This window comes from Papilio polytes, unplaced genomic scaffold (assembly GCF_000836215.1).
Source record: "Papilio polytes unplaced genomic scaffold, Ppol_1.0 DF823399.1, whole genome shotgun sequence".
In the NCBI taxonomy this organism is placed as follows: Eukaryota; Metazoa; Arthropoda; class Insecta; order Lepidoptera; family Papilionidae; genus Papilio; species Papilio polytes.
In genome coordinates, this window is record NW_013525805.1 from 1,032,818 (window position 1) to 1,050,452 (window position 17,635).

General features: G+C 36.0%; 2 protein-coding genes across 3 annotated transcripts in view; both read left to right on the top strand.

Moving 5' to 3' along the window:
* Positions 1 to 5,634: 5,634 nt before the first annotated feature.
* LOC106104800 (cytochrome P450 6B5-like) lies at positions 5,635 to 7,633 on the top strand. Its single transcript, XM_013284940.1, has 2 exons — positions 5,635 to 6,991; positions 7,404 to 7,633. Exons 1-2 carry the CDS (start codon positions 5,659 to 5,661, stop codon positions 7,565 to 7,567), a joined length of 1,497 nt encoding a protein of 498 aa, XP_013140394.1. The 5' UTR covers positions 5,635 to 5,658; the 3' UTR covers positions 7,568 to 7,633.
* A 3,323-nt stretch (positions 7,634 to 10,956) lies between these two features.
* Positions 10,957 to 17,635, top strand: part of LOC106104798 (cytochrome P450 6B5-like) — a 13,356-nt gene continuing 6,677 nt past the window's right edge. The window contains exons 1-2 of one of the 2 annotated variants that reach the window (XM_013284938.1): positions 10,957 to 12,346; positions 12,850 to 13,096. In XM_013284938.1, coding sequence (XP_013140392.1) covers positions 11,014 to 12,346; positions 12,850 to 13,013 — 1,497 coding nt within the window. In that variant the 5' untranslated portion in view covers positions 10,957 to 11,013 and the 3' untranslated portion in view covers positions 13,014 to 13,096. Of the gene's footprint in view, positions 12,347 to 12,849; positions 13,097 to 17,635 lie in introns of those variants that run through there. The other variant, XM_013284937.1, reaches the window with a different exon arrangement.

Here is a 17,635-nt window from a genome sequence, read left to right on the forward strand (position 1 = left end):
TATACACATTCTTAACTTTATCCCTCTGTATTTTATAGTTTTAATCATACTTAACTATTAACTACATCATTTAATTTTAATATCTGAGTAAAAAGTTTTTTTAATACCGTTTATAATTATTTCAAATTAAATGTTTTTGTGTAAGAATAATGTTTAAGCAAATATACCTTTGCTCGAGTAAGAGCGAATTAAATCGGACTTACACCGCACTCGAAAAATACAATAGTTTTTTTTCAGTGAATAACCACCGCTTGACCACATTCCTACCTGATGGTAAGTGTGGCCTAAAGATTATCGGGATAAATTAGTAAATGCATATTTGTCCTACTGCTTACCATGTCATATTAGAACGGAAAAATTGATGCTAGCAACTTGTTACATTCCTTTGCAGTACGCAAAAGAAACGATGTTTCACTCTCTTCCTTCAAATGCAAAATACAATAAATAAAGAAAGGACGGATTTCCATCGTATGTTTAGACATACATATAGATATTTAGATATCCGACAATAGAATAGAATGACAATGAGTACTTAATGAGTAAAAGAATGTTTTTTTTTGTATCAGTGCTGCAACCTCGCTGAGTAGTTGATGATGAAGCAACAGTTGTCGATGGAAAATACAGGACAATTTCAAGATGGAGTCTACTATGGCCAACGGTACGCTCGCGTACGGATCGCTCTTAGGATCTCGGATTACCCTGGAGTATGAAGTCACTGCTATTAAGTTCCTCCACTATAAGTCGAGAACTCAGTTGGGGTTCACTTGAAACACTAGAAAAAGGGCTGTGAAGACTAGTATTTCATATAATGAAGATTATAACAAGGTTTCCTTGGTTTTGTGTATAAGATGTAAGTAGCGACATCTCACAAAGACAAACCGTACCATTTGGTTATCATTGTCTAGTAACGCATCATTAAAATTAAAAACTTTATAAACAACTGAAATAGATGGCGTGATGGGATACAAATTGTGTATTACACGTTGTTTTAACATATACTTAATTCGTCGTATAGCAATATTGTAATATATAAAATGATAGGATTATACGTTATATTGGAGGCGCAGGTCATGAATTCGTCTCCGTTTCCCCTACCTTATGTTACTCCTGTAGGTTTGGCGCACCGGGTTTTCGTCCTCCAAATAACTCTATCATCCATCATCTCAGTTATCACTCCCTTATGATCATGTCACCTTTCATGCAATCCATATTTTTCGGGTTTACCTCTACCGATGCACCTCCACGCTTATAACTAAAGTCCTACTTTTTACAATTGTTCAGGCCATCAATTGGATTAATAGTTATTATACTGTATAGACCTACGAGGATTATTTTGGCAGTTGATATATTTGGAAACTATTAATGTAATTCAAGCCTCATTTTGTTTAAAGAGGGAGCGGCTCCTGCGCGAGTGAATGTCGCCATGTTCATAATTTTGAAATATCAGAAAAAATACCACGTGCTGGTGTAACTTGGAGTTTTATTCGTTGATATTGGGACCATGGGGAAGATGATGCTAATATGCTAATACTCGACATTGTTAATTCTGAACAAAAACTATAAAGTTTACAGTTTAGGCGTATCAAATTAAATTTTTTGCCCTTACTCAGTGTACTCAACTCAATTCAACGCAGCTCAAATCTTGTACATAATTTGTCTATTTTTTCAACATTGGAGAATTAAGAGGGAAGTTGGGAACTTTTTGCATACATAAGTCGTAAAAACTAGCAGGCGCCCCTCTGTAAGTGTCAAAAATATGTCATAAGATCCTTGTAGATCTGTAGCCTATATTGTGCCAAAAATAATGAAAGGACTCCATGAAGGGCTGTTAATATAAGACTCATGGCAGTGGAATTTTACCGTTATGTACAAAAATGATAAACATATTATACTTATCGTATTAAGTACATCAATTATTTCTCTTATCATACATTTTTATGATAAAAATGTTGACGCAACAGACATTGTCTTGTCTTTGTTAAGAACACAAGCTATCGCCCGCGATTCCGTCCGCGTGGAATTGAGATTCGTTCAGACGTCTAGGCTACAAAACCCAACAAATATCCATCCATCCATTCATCTAAACTTTCGCATATATTTAGTACAAGCTGTTCCTGTGCGGCTTCATCCGCATGAAATTATGTAAATTTTACTTTATTTTTTATATTTGTCAAATTATCAATAGCAAATGTCAAAATGACATGACATGGCAATCTTGCGTTCTTGATGTTGGCAGCAACTTATTCCCACATTAGGGTTTTTATCCAAAATATTTACCCCCTAAGTTCAATGGCGTGAAAATATATAGCCTAAGGCGTGACGTACGTAGAGGGCTTTTTATTAAGAATATAATTATTCAAAAATATGCTGTGATTGCTAATAACTTAAGCAACAAAGAAGTGTGTTTAAGCTTTATTATAATAAGAGATTAGCAAGATTGAATTCAAAAGTTTCGCTTGACTTCATTATTTTTACTTTCATGAAAACTTGTAAGTTTTCATGAAAGTAAAGCTAATTTTACATTGTGAGGTGTACCTCACAATGTAAATTTGACACGGAGATGATGATTATTATCCTCCACTTATTTTTGTTCCAAGACCCCCGTCCAGGTTTGAGATAACCTTTTGTTGGTTTTATTTCCTTTTTAACCTATCATACTAATATTATAAATGCGAAAGTTTAGATGTATGGATGGATGTTTGTTAGAGTTTGTAGCCTAAACAGCTGAATGGATTTTGATGTAATTTGGCATAGATGTAGCAGATAGTCTGGAAGAACACATAATTTGCTCACATTTGTTTTTTTTTAATTCCACGCGGACGGAGTCGCGGGCGCAAGCTAGTTAAGTACCAAAATCTTATTCGCTATTAAATTATTTTACAGGTATATAGCTATGTGACGTAGTGGTCTTTGGCATTTGAGTTTCTACTGTTAGTCCATAAACATCAAAAACCGAATTCTAGCAGATTTCTCTTCTATCTATTTTTTTACATTGCAAGGTGACATATGAGCAACCAGCTATCGGAATCTGGCGAAATAGTAAACCGACCGGCCGTCTCCAGGTACAGATGCTTTACCTGCCTTTATTCGATGAAGTAGGGGACGCAGTAACAGTAACATTTCCACTTCCTATGCGTCCCCTTCATAAAAGGGTCTAATACGTCACCTAAGAAAAGGGCGGGAAGGGAAAGAGGACTAAAATCGAGGCTTCGGCCCTTGCACACTTGGCTTCTGTTTTAGCGGTCTCTAGCACTGTTATTGTATGCATAGTTGTTGTTAACCTATGACCTTGTTCCGATGACTTTGTTTACGAGTCTGCCGCTCTCCTTTTAGGGGACTAACTATTTTCTACCAATTTATTTTATGAGCAACTGACAGTCTTATTGAGTCATCTTTAGGCATCAAGGGCATATTTATTTTACAAATATCGGCTCTCCAGGGTGGTAGGGGGAGGGGGTTACCTCCTCAGACTTCATTTGATTGTATGGGCGAGTAAGTTAGAGTGAAATTACATGAAAATGATGATTCATTTTAATTGGAATATACCACATTGGTCACCGATAACAAAGTGATAGCATAAAATTGCAAGTCGTCGTAAAGCACGTGGTGGTCGTTACGTAATTAAAATATTGACACTTTGTGTAATAATACACAGAACTTAACTGCGCAAAAGACAAATTTTGATAACATTACTTGTAGCTATGCAAGAAACCTAAACCCTTCTTAGATATGTTCGGTAAAACTAAAGTTGTAGTTTAAATTTTTACGGCAGTGGTAGAGCCTACAGTAACATCATTTGCACAAATAGTACGACTCACAAGTAGTAATACTACGATCACACAGAAGACAATCTAGAAGAGAAGTATTACTGTGTTTCATCTCATGAGTGTGCGTGCTGAAGATCTCCCATTAGTTCCTCTTCCCCTTTATACCATTTTCTTATAAAGAAAGTATGTAAAGAGAGCGTCAGTGACTCAGAGGTTTGAGCACTTGACTTGTAATCTACAGGTCCTGGGTTCGAATCTCTCTCGAATGTACCAATGTGATTTTCGATTTTCGAATTTCATATGTAACTACATAATTTACCCGACGTTCTTAGGGTGAAGAAATAATCGTGATGAAACCTGCACATATCGGTGAAGAAATTCAAAGATATGTGTGAAGTCAATCAATCCGCGCTTATCCAGCGTGGTTGACCATGGCCTAGTCACTCTTTATTAAGGATAGGTTCGGAGCCGCTCAGTGGGGACATATAGTGAGCTGATGATGATGATGTGAAGAGAAAGTGGCCACTCGCTCGTTTGCCATCTTATCATGTAAAAAAACAACAGCCTGACTCGATTAAACTATCGGCCGATATAACTTCTCTGCAGGGGCTCTTTATATATTGTCGCGACGTCATCTATTGATGAGTAGCGAAAATTCATCTCTGAAGAACAATCGAGCTGTTTCCAGAATGTTCGTTCGCCGCGAGTAGCGAAAATATTAGTAACGGCATCGAGAATGTTCCATTATGAATTTTATGTACTTCGGACTATCGAGAAATTCTGGAATAAAATGACAAATGAATAACGAAAAGAAGATCAAATTCGGGGTATATAAGGGGAGTCAGACGTGACTCAGGGAGTGATACAGTGGAAAGTAAACTGTGAAGAAGAAGTACTAAGCAAATTACGAAGAAGATTAAGCGAAAGTGGTGTTCTGTAAAGTGCTTAGTGTTAGTGATCCTGTATTTTGTGTGTCGTGAAATTTTAAGAAACAACTGTGTGAGGGTTGTGTATCGCTGTCTCTGTGAGTCGTGAATAAGTTTATGAAGAAATTATCAAGCGGTTTAACTCTACCTCCCACACTCGTAACAATATGTTAGAAGTTGTCATAAAGCGTACTCGTACATTTGAAGTTATTGCAGGATCAATTAGTTTGTTTTATCGATCTGTGTTTTACTGAATTTTATGACACTCTTTAGTTTGTCCCTCGCAGATAAAAAAATCAGTGGTAAAGGTCGGTCCGACCAAAATTGATAACCTACTTTGCATTGGCCTAATAAAGAAATCTAATTTATTCTATTTCTCTTAATAGATTGCGTGGTGCAATTAAAATGAAAATTTACTGAGGCTTACCTTAGTTTACCTTAGAGTCAATCTACCAACATTTCTTCCTTCATTTGGTCCGCGACAACAACATTTTTGGCACAAATGGGCCCGTTCAGTCTATTAAATAGGCGTGAGTTCGGTGTCCTAGTTTCTGCAATACCATCCTCTTATATTGCGATATTTCTATGCCGCCATACTTATTTTTACCCTTACTCATTTGTCACTTTATAGTTACTAAAATCAATGTGTTTAAGGTGTCCTGGGGAACCTCAGAAATTCTAAACGGACCGATTTTACTTAAAAGATAAGAAAGGATATTACTAAGATTATTGACGACAATTCACTAGAGCGATATACTTTTTATATTTATCACTTATAGTAGTTGTAGTTGGAAACACAACCAACAATATTTAATGTAAATAGAACGAGCATATAATCATCATCAGCATTTTTATAAGTTCTCTCAGTTTTGCTTTGTAATCCACGATGACAACGTAATTTGTCCATATAAAGTCCTATCAACACGTTCCATTTGTTTCATTCGGTAATTGTGTACAGTACCGCAATGTTATACCTTTTAGTGACTTTGACAAGTGTAGTTTCACTTTTATACTTTTATTTTACAAGGACTTTCAATTATTGGAAGGATAGAAATGTACCTGGACCTAAACCTTTACCATTCTTCGGCAACCTTAAGGAAACCACTCTGAGACGTAAGCATGCCGCAGTAGTTTTTAAAAGTATTTACGATGCATATCCCAATGAGAAAGTGGTCGGAGTCTACAGAATGACCACACCTTGTCTACTGCTCCGCGACTTGGACGTTATTAAGCACGTCATGATTAAAGACTTTGATATGTTCGTCGACAGAGGAGTCGAATTCAGTAAAGAAGGACTAGGAGTTAATCTATTCCATGCTGATGGAGACACATGGAAAGTCCTGAGGAACAGATTCACACCAGTTTTTACTTCTGGTAAACTGAGAAATATGTTGTATCTTATGATTGAACGGGGTGATCACTTTGTTGACTATGTTGAGAACCTCCGTGCAAAGAAATCGGAACAACCTATACATGTCCTCGTTCAGAAGTTTACAATGGCTACTATCTCCGCTTGCGCCTTTGGCTTGGACTTGGATGAAGATATGTATCAAGTATTGAATAAAATAGACAAAATGATTTTTACTGCAAACTACAGCAACGAGTTAGATATGATGTATCCTGGTATACTGAAAAAGTTTAATGGTTCAATATTTCCTAAATACGTAAACACTTTCTTCGATAACCTCGCACAGACTGTCGTTAAACAAAGAGGTGGAATGCCAACAAATAGAAAGGACTTTATGGATTTGATTTTGGCGTTAAGACAACAGAAAACAATTGAAGGGACGAAAAAAATGGACAATGACAAACTGAGGATAGTTGAATTGACGGATACCGTCATTGCTGCCCAGGCTTTTGTGTTCTACGCGGCTGGCTATGAGACCAGCGCTTCCACCATGACATATTTGTTCTACGAACTGGCGAAACATCCTGAGATACAAGATAAAGTCATTGCAGAAATTGACGAAGTTGTTAAAAGACACAACGGTGAAATAAGCTATGACTGTTTAAATGAAATGACTTATTTGCAGCAAGTGTTTGATGAAACATTACGGAAATATCCAATTATAGATCCTTTGCAACGCAACGCTCAAATGGACTACACAATCCCAGGCACTAATGTTACTGTCAAAAAAGGACAAACTGTACTTGTGAATCCTATGGGTATCCATTACGATCCTAAGCACTACCCCAACCCTGAGAAGTTTGATCCTGAACGGTTTAGTCCTGAAAATGAGAAAGACAGACATTCGTGTGCTTATATGCCATTTGGAACTGGACCCAGGAATTGTATTGGTATGTAAAAATTAATATTAACCATTGTTTATCAATTCTTATAACAGTCATCATCATTATCAACTTGCCCTTTACCTACGGAGGGTCGGCACAGTATGTGCTGCTCCATAATCCCATAAGTATCTATCAACCGTCATATCTAAATCTACTTGCTTCTTAGGCATGTCCTCTTTCACACAATCTATCCATACTTTCTTCGGTCTTCCTCTGCCTTTGTAGCAATCCACATTCAATCTTAACACTTAAAATTGTATTCCACGCTACGCTATTCATCGTTGGTGTCGTTTTTTTTAAAGCGCTTATTGGAAAGCGTGGATGGATAGGATGTGAGCATCTCCATAATATTTTCAATTTACTAAAGTCTAAATTCATTTTGATTATACTCGTACTCAATATATTTTGTTCAATCCAGGTATGCGGTTTGCGAAGGTTCAATCCCGAGTGTGTGTAGTCAAGTTTTTGTCGAAGTTCCGAGTGGAACCTTCGAGAAACACACCGAACGTGTTGGACTATGACCCCATGCGGCTTGTTCTCTTTCCCAAGGGAGGAATCCATTTGAATGTTATATGTAGATAGATGAAATCTCTGCTTCGACGGTCATGACAACTAAAGTATGAAATTAATAAATGGTTTATAAATCTACTTCTTTTATTTGTAATTATGGCTAAAGCCTGTTCTAACGTGACGGTAATCTATACTAATTTTATAGAGAGGAAAGATTTGTATTTTGCATGTACTGAATATCAGCGCATCTGCAGTACCCTTGGCATTGCAAATGTCCATAGGCGTCTGATAAATTAAATTCAAGCGATCCGTTGCTCGTTTGTCCGCTTTTTCTTTATAAAAAAAAACTACTAGGCTGATTCCAAATTTTTTTTTCATTAAAAAGCCACAGTACTACTACAGCTTTCAATGAGTTACAGGCGAGTTTTTTATTACTTTTTAATTTCATGCGGACGAAGTCGAAGCGATATCTAATATTTTAGAACAACATTCTTTTTAATGTCCTCTTTATAAATAGCGTTGTAAAATGTCCTACTAGATGAAAATAAACCCTAAATCTAAAGCTAACCTAAAGATAAAATGAAGTCATAATATTTAAAATAATCTATACTTATCTAAGGTAATAAAAAAGAGTAAAAAATCATACACTTCTTTGTTACGTAGGAGGATGTCTGCAATCACAAATTAATTTGAAATCACTTTTTTAAAGCCTTCAAAGTAGTTTTATTAAAATTTAAATTGTATTGAAGACAGACATACAAACTTTGACAATTATTATACGAGTACTAATATTATAAATGCGAAAGTTTGGATGGATGGATGTTTGTTAGAGTTTGTACCCAAAACGGCTGATCGGATTTCGATGAAATTTGGTACAGATGTAAGGGATAGTCTGGAAGAACACTTAGGCTACTTGGTTTTGAATTAAAAAAAATAATACCAAGCCGACGGAATCGCGGGCGAAAGCTAGTTTATAATGAACAAGGTAAGAATTCTGCAAACTTGAATTCTCTGAAAATCTATTTTTTGGCATAATCGCAAATCTAAAAAATCCGCAGCAAAATAGCCAAAAAAAAAAATGTTTTAGCATTGACATACGTGGTGCACCGTCATCTATAGTGTGTCTAAATAATTTAGATTAGTTTGACAAATCACTTCAAATTTAATAGGGATGGGTTGTGAAAATCAGTCATGAATCTTATCGATTTTCGATTTTTATTCTTATAGAAGTTGGAATCGATAGATTTATAGTTATAACTTATGAAAAAAAACACTGTTTTCTCAAATTAATAATGACCATAACAAATAATGAGAGTAAATAAATGTTTATTTCTACTACAGCCGTACGTAATCGAATTGGATTTCGCTATTATTTCTGTCATCGCTAAATTCTCTACACTAAAATCAATAATAGAATTATACTCTAACTTAGTTAATAAGAAAATAATAATTTTAGTTGAGTTCGATAATTATTTAAACCGAATATCGATAGTACATAATTGTTCTCTATGCGTGTTTGTTCGTCACTACGATACCTGTCTATTAAGTACAGCATTTGCCTTTATACAAATTGAATTCGATACTTCATATGCGTCATTTATCAAACTAATCTAATTTATTTAGACAAACTTTAGTAACTTTAGATTACTTCAAGCAACAAGCGTAATACGAGGAAAAAATAATAACGGCAAAAACAAATTAGGAGGTCTTCAGTCTTTTTTAGTACCGGTTCTCTTTTGTGCATTATAAGTGTTAGACAAAAAGTTGTTTTGTTCGTTACATAATTTTATTTTATTGATATAAAAACGATAGATAACTACATAAAAGCTTATTAAAAAACGTCTTGTGAACATACAGAGACGCAAGTCTGTAGTTCTATTCAATTATAAGTCACATTTAGGTTCATATTGAACTGACCGTATTTCATACTTTTACTATAACTGTAAACTCAAATTCAGAAGTGAACCATCAACTTGCCCTTATTCCTTATGGAGGGTCGGCAGATTATGTGCTGCTCTTCCATAAATTTAATTCAGAAGTGAACAACTACTAGTAATGTTTTAGAATGTATACCTAAATGTATAGTTCTCGTAGATTTTGCCTCTTGTCGTTTATCTGTAGACACTTGACATAGTAATAGAATCAACCGTTAATTGGCACGTTGACTTTTTACCTCGTCACATAAGAGATGACCGATAGTGGGATTTCCAATCGCCGAAATCAACGATATTTGACAACTTTGAGTAATTTATTCAATTACCGTACACTGATAAGGTATTTTGCGATACGTAAAATTTTTGTTTAAAAAAATATTTACTTAAATCATTACAGTTATTTGGCGTCTGTCAATTTTTTTAAACTGTTTGTCCGTTTTCAAGGTGAGTATCAAACGTACGACAGTCGGTATCTGCTGTTTTGGTATCGTTACATATTATTTAAATCTTTTTGCGATAACTACTTAAATCTGCTAAGAATAATAATTATCTTGACAATACAACCTAACATAAATGCGATATTCGATTTACAATATGAGTAAGTTTATAGTCTTAAATATTAGTTTATTGTCCAAGTATATTCTCATAACTTATGCCTCTTGCCCCGAAGAAAGGCCTAACATAAATACTATCTGCTCTTTTTGGTTTAGATATTTATCTTGATGATCCTTAAGGGACGGTTAACAAACTTTGTTCGGATAGAGGAATAGACTAGCTATCGTTAAAGCGACATTTATGTTGCCCGATTATCCCAAGTTATTTAATTTTTTGTAAAAACATCGTAAAAATCAGTTTTTCGATCTTAATTTTTCAGTGTTAATATTTTTTCTTAACATGCCTAATAATTGGGATTTTGCATGGTCATCCTGTTTTTGCAATGACTCACGTGAGACAAAGTAAAATAAAATTTTGAAATTTTTCTTAAAATAAAATTTCTTACTCCACCTTTGAAAAGCTGTAATACTTTTTTTGTATTAATTTTTTTCAAAAACTTTAGACCCAAATGCAAAAAAAAACCTATTTACCTTTCTTTTGTTTTTCGCAAAAAGAATGATTTGAAATAGTCTACGGCAACAATCACTTATAATTTTCATATTGTAATAATATCTAATTTTCATGTATTTTATATGAAAATTAAACTATTTCATATAAATGAATATAAAATGAATCAAAAATGATACATAATAAAAAATTAAACAAATTTTAATTTAAGATGATTTCCAACATTTTTTATTTCGTTCTCACATCAGTTATTGCTAAAAAAGAAACGAAATCATTAGGCTTAATAGGCTTGTTTAAACAAACACAACATTTTTATCTATTGAAATTTAGGTATAGTAAAATGGCGGAACCATTTATGTGTACACATATTGAAGTTTACAAACTCTTAAACACTTTTGATTCGTCCATTAAGAATCATGCTGTATAAACATTTTTTCCCAATCATGACTTGTCGTTATCTTAATAAACATAAATACACAGCGTCTTTCGATTTGATGTCATTCAGTAACTGCGCGCATTCCAATGTTGTATCTTTTAGTGATCTTAGCAAGTGTATTTACACTTGTATATTTTTATTTTACAAGGACTTTCGACTATTGGAAAAACAAAAATGTACCTGGACCGAAACCTCTACCATTGTTCGGCAATATTAAAGACAGTGTACTCAGACGTAGGCATGCTGCCTTAGTTTTTAAAAGTATTTACGATGAATATACTAACGAGAAAGTGGTCGGAGTTTATAGAATGACCTCACCGTGTCTACTCCTCCGCGACTTGGACGTTATTAAGAACGTCATGATTAAAGACTTCGATCAGTTCGTCGACAGAGGAGTTTCATTTAGTAAAGATGGATTAGGACTTAATCTGTTTCATGCTGACGGCGACACATGGAGAGTTTTGAGGAACAGGTTTACACCAGTATTTACTTCTGGTAAGCTGAAGAACATGTTGTATCTTATGACAGAACGAGGTGAACAGTTTGTTGATTATGTCGAGAACCTTCGTGCAAAACAATCAGAACAGCCTATACATGTCCTTGTTCAAAAGTTTACGATGGCTACTATCTCCGCTTGCGCCTTTGGCTTGGACTTAGATGAAGATATGTACAAAACTTTAAACAGAATAGACAAAATGATTTTTACCCCAAGTTATGCCAGAGAATTGGATATGATGTACCCTGGAATACTTGAAAAACTTAATAGCTCAATCTTTCCTAATTTTGTGAATGACTTCTTTAGTAATCTCTCGCAAACAGTAATTAAACAGAGAGGTGGCATTCCAACAAACAGAAAAGACTTTATGGATTTAATTTTGGAGTTGAGACAACAGAAAACAATTGAAGGGACAAAGAAATTGGACAATGAAAAGCTGAGAATAGTTGAACTGACTGATAGCGTCATAGCGGCTCAGGCGTTCGTATTCTACGCGGCTGGCTATGAGACCAGCGCCTCCACCATGACATACTTATTCTACGAATTGGCGAAACATCCCGAGATACAAGATAAAGTCATTGCAGAGATTGACGAAGTTGTTAATCGATACGATGGCGAAATAAGCTATGACTGCTTAAATGAAATGACTTATTTGCAACAAGTATTTGATGAAACATTACGAAAATATCCAATTGTAGATCCTTTACAACGCAATGCTCAAGCGGACTACACAATCCCAGGCACTAATGTTACTATCAAGAAAGGACAAACTGTACTCATCAATTCTATGGGTATTCATTACGATCCAAAACACTACCCCAACCCAGAGAAATTTGATCCTGACCGATTTAGTACTGAAAATGAAAAAAATAGACATTCTTGTGCTTATTTACCATTTGGAACTGGACCTAGAAATTGTATAGGTTAGTAAAATATGAATTAACTTATTAAATGCGATAGCCTATTTATTACCATTTTCTGAATTTAAACTAACTACAATACTGTGATGATATCATTGTTATATTTTACAATTAATGTTTTATATATTATTATCTCATCTATAGCTATATCTATACGAATATTATAAAGAGGAAAGATTTGTATTTTTGTATGTATTGAAATAACTCGAAAACTACTGGGCGGTTTTTAAAAATTCTTTTAACGTTAGAAGCGAGTAACAGTTAGTCATTAATATAGTTTCACTTGTTTCAAATAACAAAATAATAACTTTGGTAACCACAACATTGAGATTTCGTTAAAAATTAAAGTATTTTGTTAATTATCACCAATGTATTTATGGTTATCGTTTTACGTCATTGACCTGATATCATGTCACATGTGCTCCTTAAAGTAGTCAAAGATACTGAAGTATTAGGTACTAGTAGTGTAATTCCAGTAAACAATAATAAAATTATATACTTTTCAGGAATGCGGTTCGCCAAGGTGCAGTCCCGAGTATGCGTTGCTAAGTTCCTGTCCAAGTTCCGAGTGGAACCTTCGAAAAACACCCCAACTGTGTTGGAGTACGATCCCATGCGTTCGGTGCTGTTTCCCAAGGGAGGAATTCACCTAAATATTTTATGTCGATAAATATGTTATTCTGTGACCTCTAATTTATATTAATACTAGTTGTTCCCATGCGGCTTCGTCCGCATGCAACTGTAAAAACTTTATTTTATTGTTTACATTTATCAAATTCTCGATTGCAAATGTCAAAATACCAATTACCTAACCAATCTAGCTTCCTTGATGTTGGCAATAACTTATCTCTATCCCACATTAGGGTTTATATCCAAAATATTTACCCCCTAAGTTTATTGGTGTGAAACTATCTAGCCTAAAGCGTGACGTAAGTGTAGGGCTTTTTATTAAAAAAATAATTATTCAAAAATATCCTGTAATTGCCGACATGTTAGGCAACAAAGAATTGTGTATATAAATTATAACACGGCTAAACTCACGTGATAACATTCGGTGTAGGCACCGACAGTTTCGAACCCGTTGGGGGTCCTTCTTCAGGGTGAGTGATTAATCGGGTATACTCGCTAGCGCGTCGCGACGGTCACTGCGTGCCCTCGCCCGCATCGCGCGTTTCGACAGGGCGGGGGGCGCGGGGGGTGCGGGGGGTACACTATTCACTATGTGCGTCGGCGCAGACGAGCTCGAAACTGACGTGGTGGTGTTATTATTATTAACGGGGGCACAAAATACACTTACAATGTCCACTAAGTTGTCTTCGACATTGTCGATCTTATTCCGCTTCGCATTCAGCAGCACGGGTTCCCACGCGGGTGGCAGAGCCCAACCCTTGTCTCTATTATAATTAGGCCGACGGCTGATTTCTATTGCCTCACGAAGCTTGCGGGATACAAAATGCTTCTCGCGGGCTAGCACTTTCACTTTGTCGAACCTAATATAATGTGACATATCGGAGGCAAGGGCATGTTCCGCCACCGCCGAGGCGTTGCTGTCGAGCTTGCGAATGCTCCGGATGTGTTCCGTGAGTCTAGTTTTTATGTTGCGCCCCGTTTCTCCGATGTAGTTCCTACCGCAATCGCATGGAATTTCGTAGACCCCAGGGCTGTCCAGAGGGTCCCGGTCTTTAGGGGACCGCAGTATTTTCTGTATTTGTGTCAGGGGTCGGAAAATGGTCCTGATGCTATATCTCCGGCGTAACAAGTGACCAATTCGGTCCGTTATCCCCCGCACGTACGGCAAGTATGCCGGGACACGCTCAACATCCTGTGGCCGTCCTTTGCTTGATGTGTTTGCAAGGCGGTAACTCTGCCGCCAATTATAGCCGTTGCTCTCTAACACCTGTCGTACGTGTGACAATTCCGACTCAATAAACTGTGGATCACACAACCGAAGCGCACGGTTGATCAAAGTGCGTGGTACTGACGACAGATGTGAGGGGTGATGGTGTGAGTCGGCTCTTAAGTAACGATCTGTGTTGGTCGGCTTTCTGTATACCGTATGTACAAGATTTCCAGTGGGTTCCCGCTTTACTAGAACATCCAAAAACGGGAGAGTTCCGTCCGTTTCCTCCTCCTTTGTAAATACAATCTTTGGATGTATACTGTTCAAATGGTCCAACAACAAGCTTAAGCCTTGTCTTGTAACAATGGCAAACACATCATCGACATATCTCCACCAGTATCTGGGTTTGATTGGAGCCGTTCGTAAAGCGTTATCCTCAAAATGTTCCATAAATATATTGGCAACAACCGGTGCTATTGGAGTTTGTTGAGTTTAGCCGTGTTATAATTTATATAGTATAATGTCTCACGAAAGTTTTAATAAGTTAAAGAATTGTGTGTTTACGCTTTATTATAATAGTATAGATATAGAGTAGCTGTTGCCCGCGATTTCGACCGCGCAGTATTCAAATAAATATACGTACTAAAAAAACATACAGACGAATTGAGCACCTCCTTCTTTTAAGAAGTCGGCCAATAAAAGAATAATCACATATGCCTCGGGAATCAAATTTATATGAAATGATCAGTATCCCATATGTTAATCCAGTCTTTAGCTGTGCCAAATTTCAATAAGATATGCGAGACGCATTATATGTATATTTTCTGTACAAAATACGATCTGGCAAAAATCTGAAGAGAATCTGGCAAGCTCTGAAAAAAAAACTAGGCAATGAAAAGCAATAAATGGTGATCTGTTTAAATTGTTGTTAAATCTGCTTAAATTGTTTTTATTAACGTTATTTTCCCTGGTGCCTGTTTATCTAAAACCGGTATTATAAAAGTATACCATCTTCAACTTGCCCTACCTACGGAGGTTCGGCACCATACATGTCTATCAGCCGTCATATCTAAATTCATTCCTTTCTTAAGCATGTCCTTTTTCATACAATCTACCCATCTCTCTCTCTCTCTTCTCTTTTTATTTTATATTTTATTTTTTATTCTGTAAGTTTATTCTGTAAGTATGTCAGTTATAATATTTTTAGGTACCATAAAGTTACTCCTTCCATAAAATTAATAGCAAATTTGCATATTCGCCAACAGTAACTATGTAAAACGTTTTATTTTTGTTTTCTAGTAACTAAGATAATAAGCCACATTTGACATCTATTTTAGTTTGGTAGTGACGTAACCTGCTTAAAAACATCGGTTAAGGTGAATGAAGCTAATTCACCTTAACTACACGACTTGACTATAAATATTTGAGAAATGAATTCAGTGTCTCCTTCTTATGCGTCTCCTCCACCATTAAATCCACTTTCTCTTCCCATCCATTCCTTATAAGAAAATGATAGGAATATGTAAGATTTGACGCACTAAAACCCCTTCGGTGGCCGTCCTCAAGTGACAATCGAAGGTTCCGATATCTCCAAGGAACACACCGAAACCTTCGGAACTCGAACTCTCCCTGTTGCTCCACAGTGTTACGACAACAAATAACCAATCTATGTCACCGTCGCATAGACGACGCCAATGCTACTTATCGAGGAATGAGGCATAAATTAAACTTTTCTAAAAGCGAAAGGCCAAAAGCCCATTACAACGTAAAAATTTAATAAAAAACGCGTCTTAGTCATAGCAATGAACATGTTCGATTAATTTGCCGTTAACTAAAACCTACATATTTGATGCGATATGTTGAAATTTGTTACTATATTGCATCAGTTTTGATTTCGATGATCATGACACGTTATTATCTGTCTATCTAATTATATCTATCTATGTATCATATATGATATATGCTTTTTTATTTTTTAAAGTGATTAAATGTTTATTAATTAGTGGGAATTTTCGAAATACAATTATATTCCTATGCCTAATAGTGGGCAGGTAAAGATGATGATGAATTAAATTAAAAATGGCTGAATATAAACTTTGTAGTTAAGGAACAATATACAAAAAGTAAAAAGGTTCTGTTATTTTAAGTACAGTTTTTTTAAACTCCTTTGGTTTTAATAATTACTTCCAAATCAATATGGTTGTTTTTTTCTAACGGTAAACAGAAGTGTCCTTAAATGATTCTAGTATTTCTTTCTAAAACTATAATAATACAAACATAAGTAAAGTGCTAATAAGAAATGGTCAATTAACATTATGTGTATAATAACCGAAAAATCAGCTTACAAGCTACGGGCTTCGAAATATGGAACTTGTATCGGTAGATTTCTGTTATTACGTAGATTACTACTAAGTCAATACTCTTGGTAATAGGTTGAAAAAAAGGGCGAACGTAATAGGTAGGTTACATTTTTTAATTTCACGCGGGCGAAGTCGCGAGCAACAGCTAGTTATTAATATTTTTGTTGTAATTAATCAAACATTAATATATATTAAACTCCTATTGGTAAATTAGTAATTAAAATTAAAAATAGGAGCATTGTACTTTATGAACAGGAGTATTGCCGCCTTTTCTGGTTCAGGGCGATTACGCAGAGGTTCATAAATTAAACCCGGGCTACTAAATAATTGTTCGCTAGGAACACTGCCCGGCTACTTGCATGATATTCGCATCCGCATGAACATCCGCACTGATTAATGCGGATGCAGATGTCCAAATCTATGCAGAAGCTCCGCATTTGCGGATGCGGATGCGAATATTCGCAACATCCCTGTTATGAACTATCGATATTCGGTTTAAATAAAATTTATCGAACTTAACTAAAATTATTATTTTCTTATTAACTGATTTTTTTTATAACATAAGGTGGGAAACAAGCAAGCGGCCACCTAAATCCGCCAAAATGGCGAAACGACCGCTGCCCATAGACATCCGTAATTGCAAATGCGTTGCCTTCCCTTATACGACGAAGGAGGAGACACACATAAAGAAGATATTTCCCCTTCCTATGCATCTCCTCCACCATCAAATCCACTTCCACTTCCCATCCTCTCCTTATAAGAAAAGGGTGGTAAAGAGAAAGGGACTTAAATTAGGCCTCCGGCACCACACTCATCAAACGAAACACAGAATTGCTTCCATTTCACGCCTGAACATGGGCGGGAGGCCCATTAAACTCACAAATAAAATGAAAATCCTGGGGTTGACAGTTGACGATAAGCTCACTTTCAAGGCGCACATTGAAACAGTATGTAAAATAGCGCAGAGCCTTTATCGTCGACTGTCAACCGCAGCGAAAATCTCGTGGGGCCTAAACCCCGAGGTGATCAGGACCATATACGTCGCGGTAGCGGAGCCCATCATTATGTACGCGGCTAGTGTGTGGGCCCCAG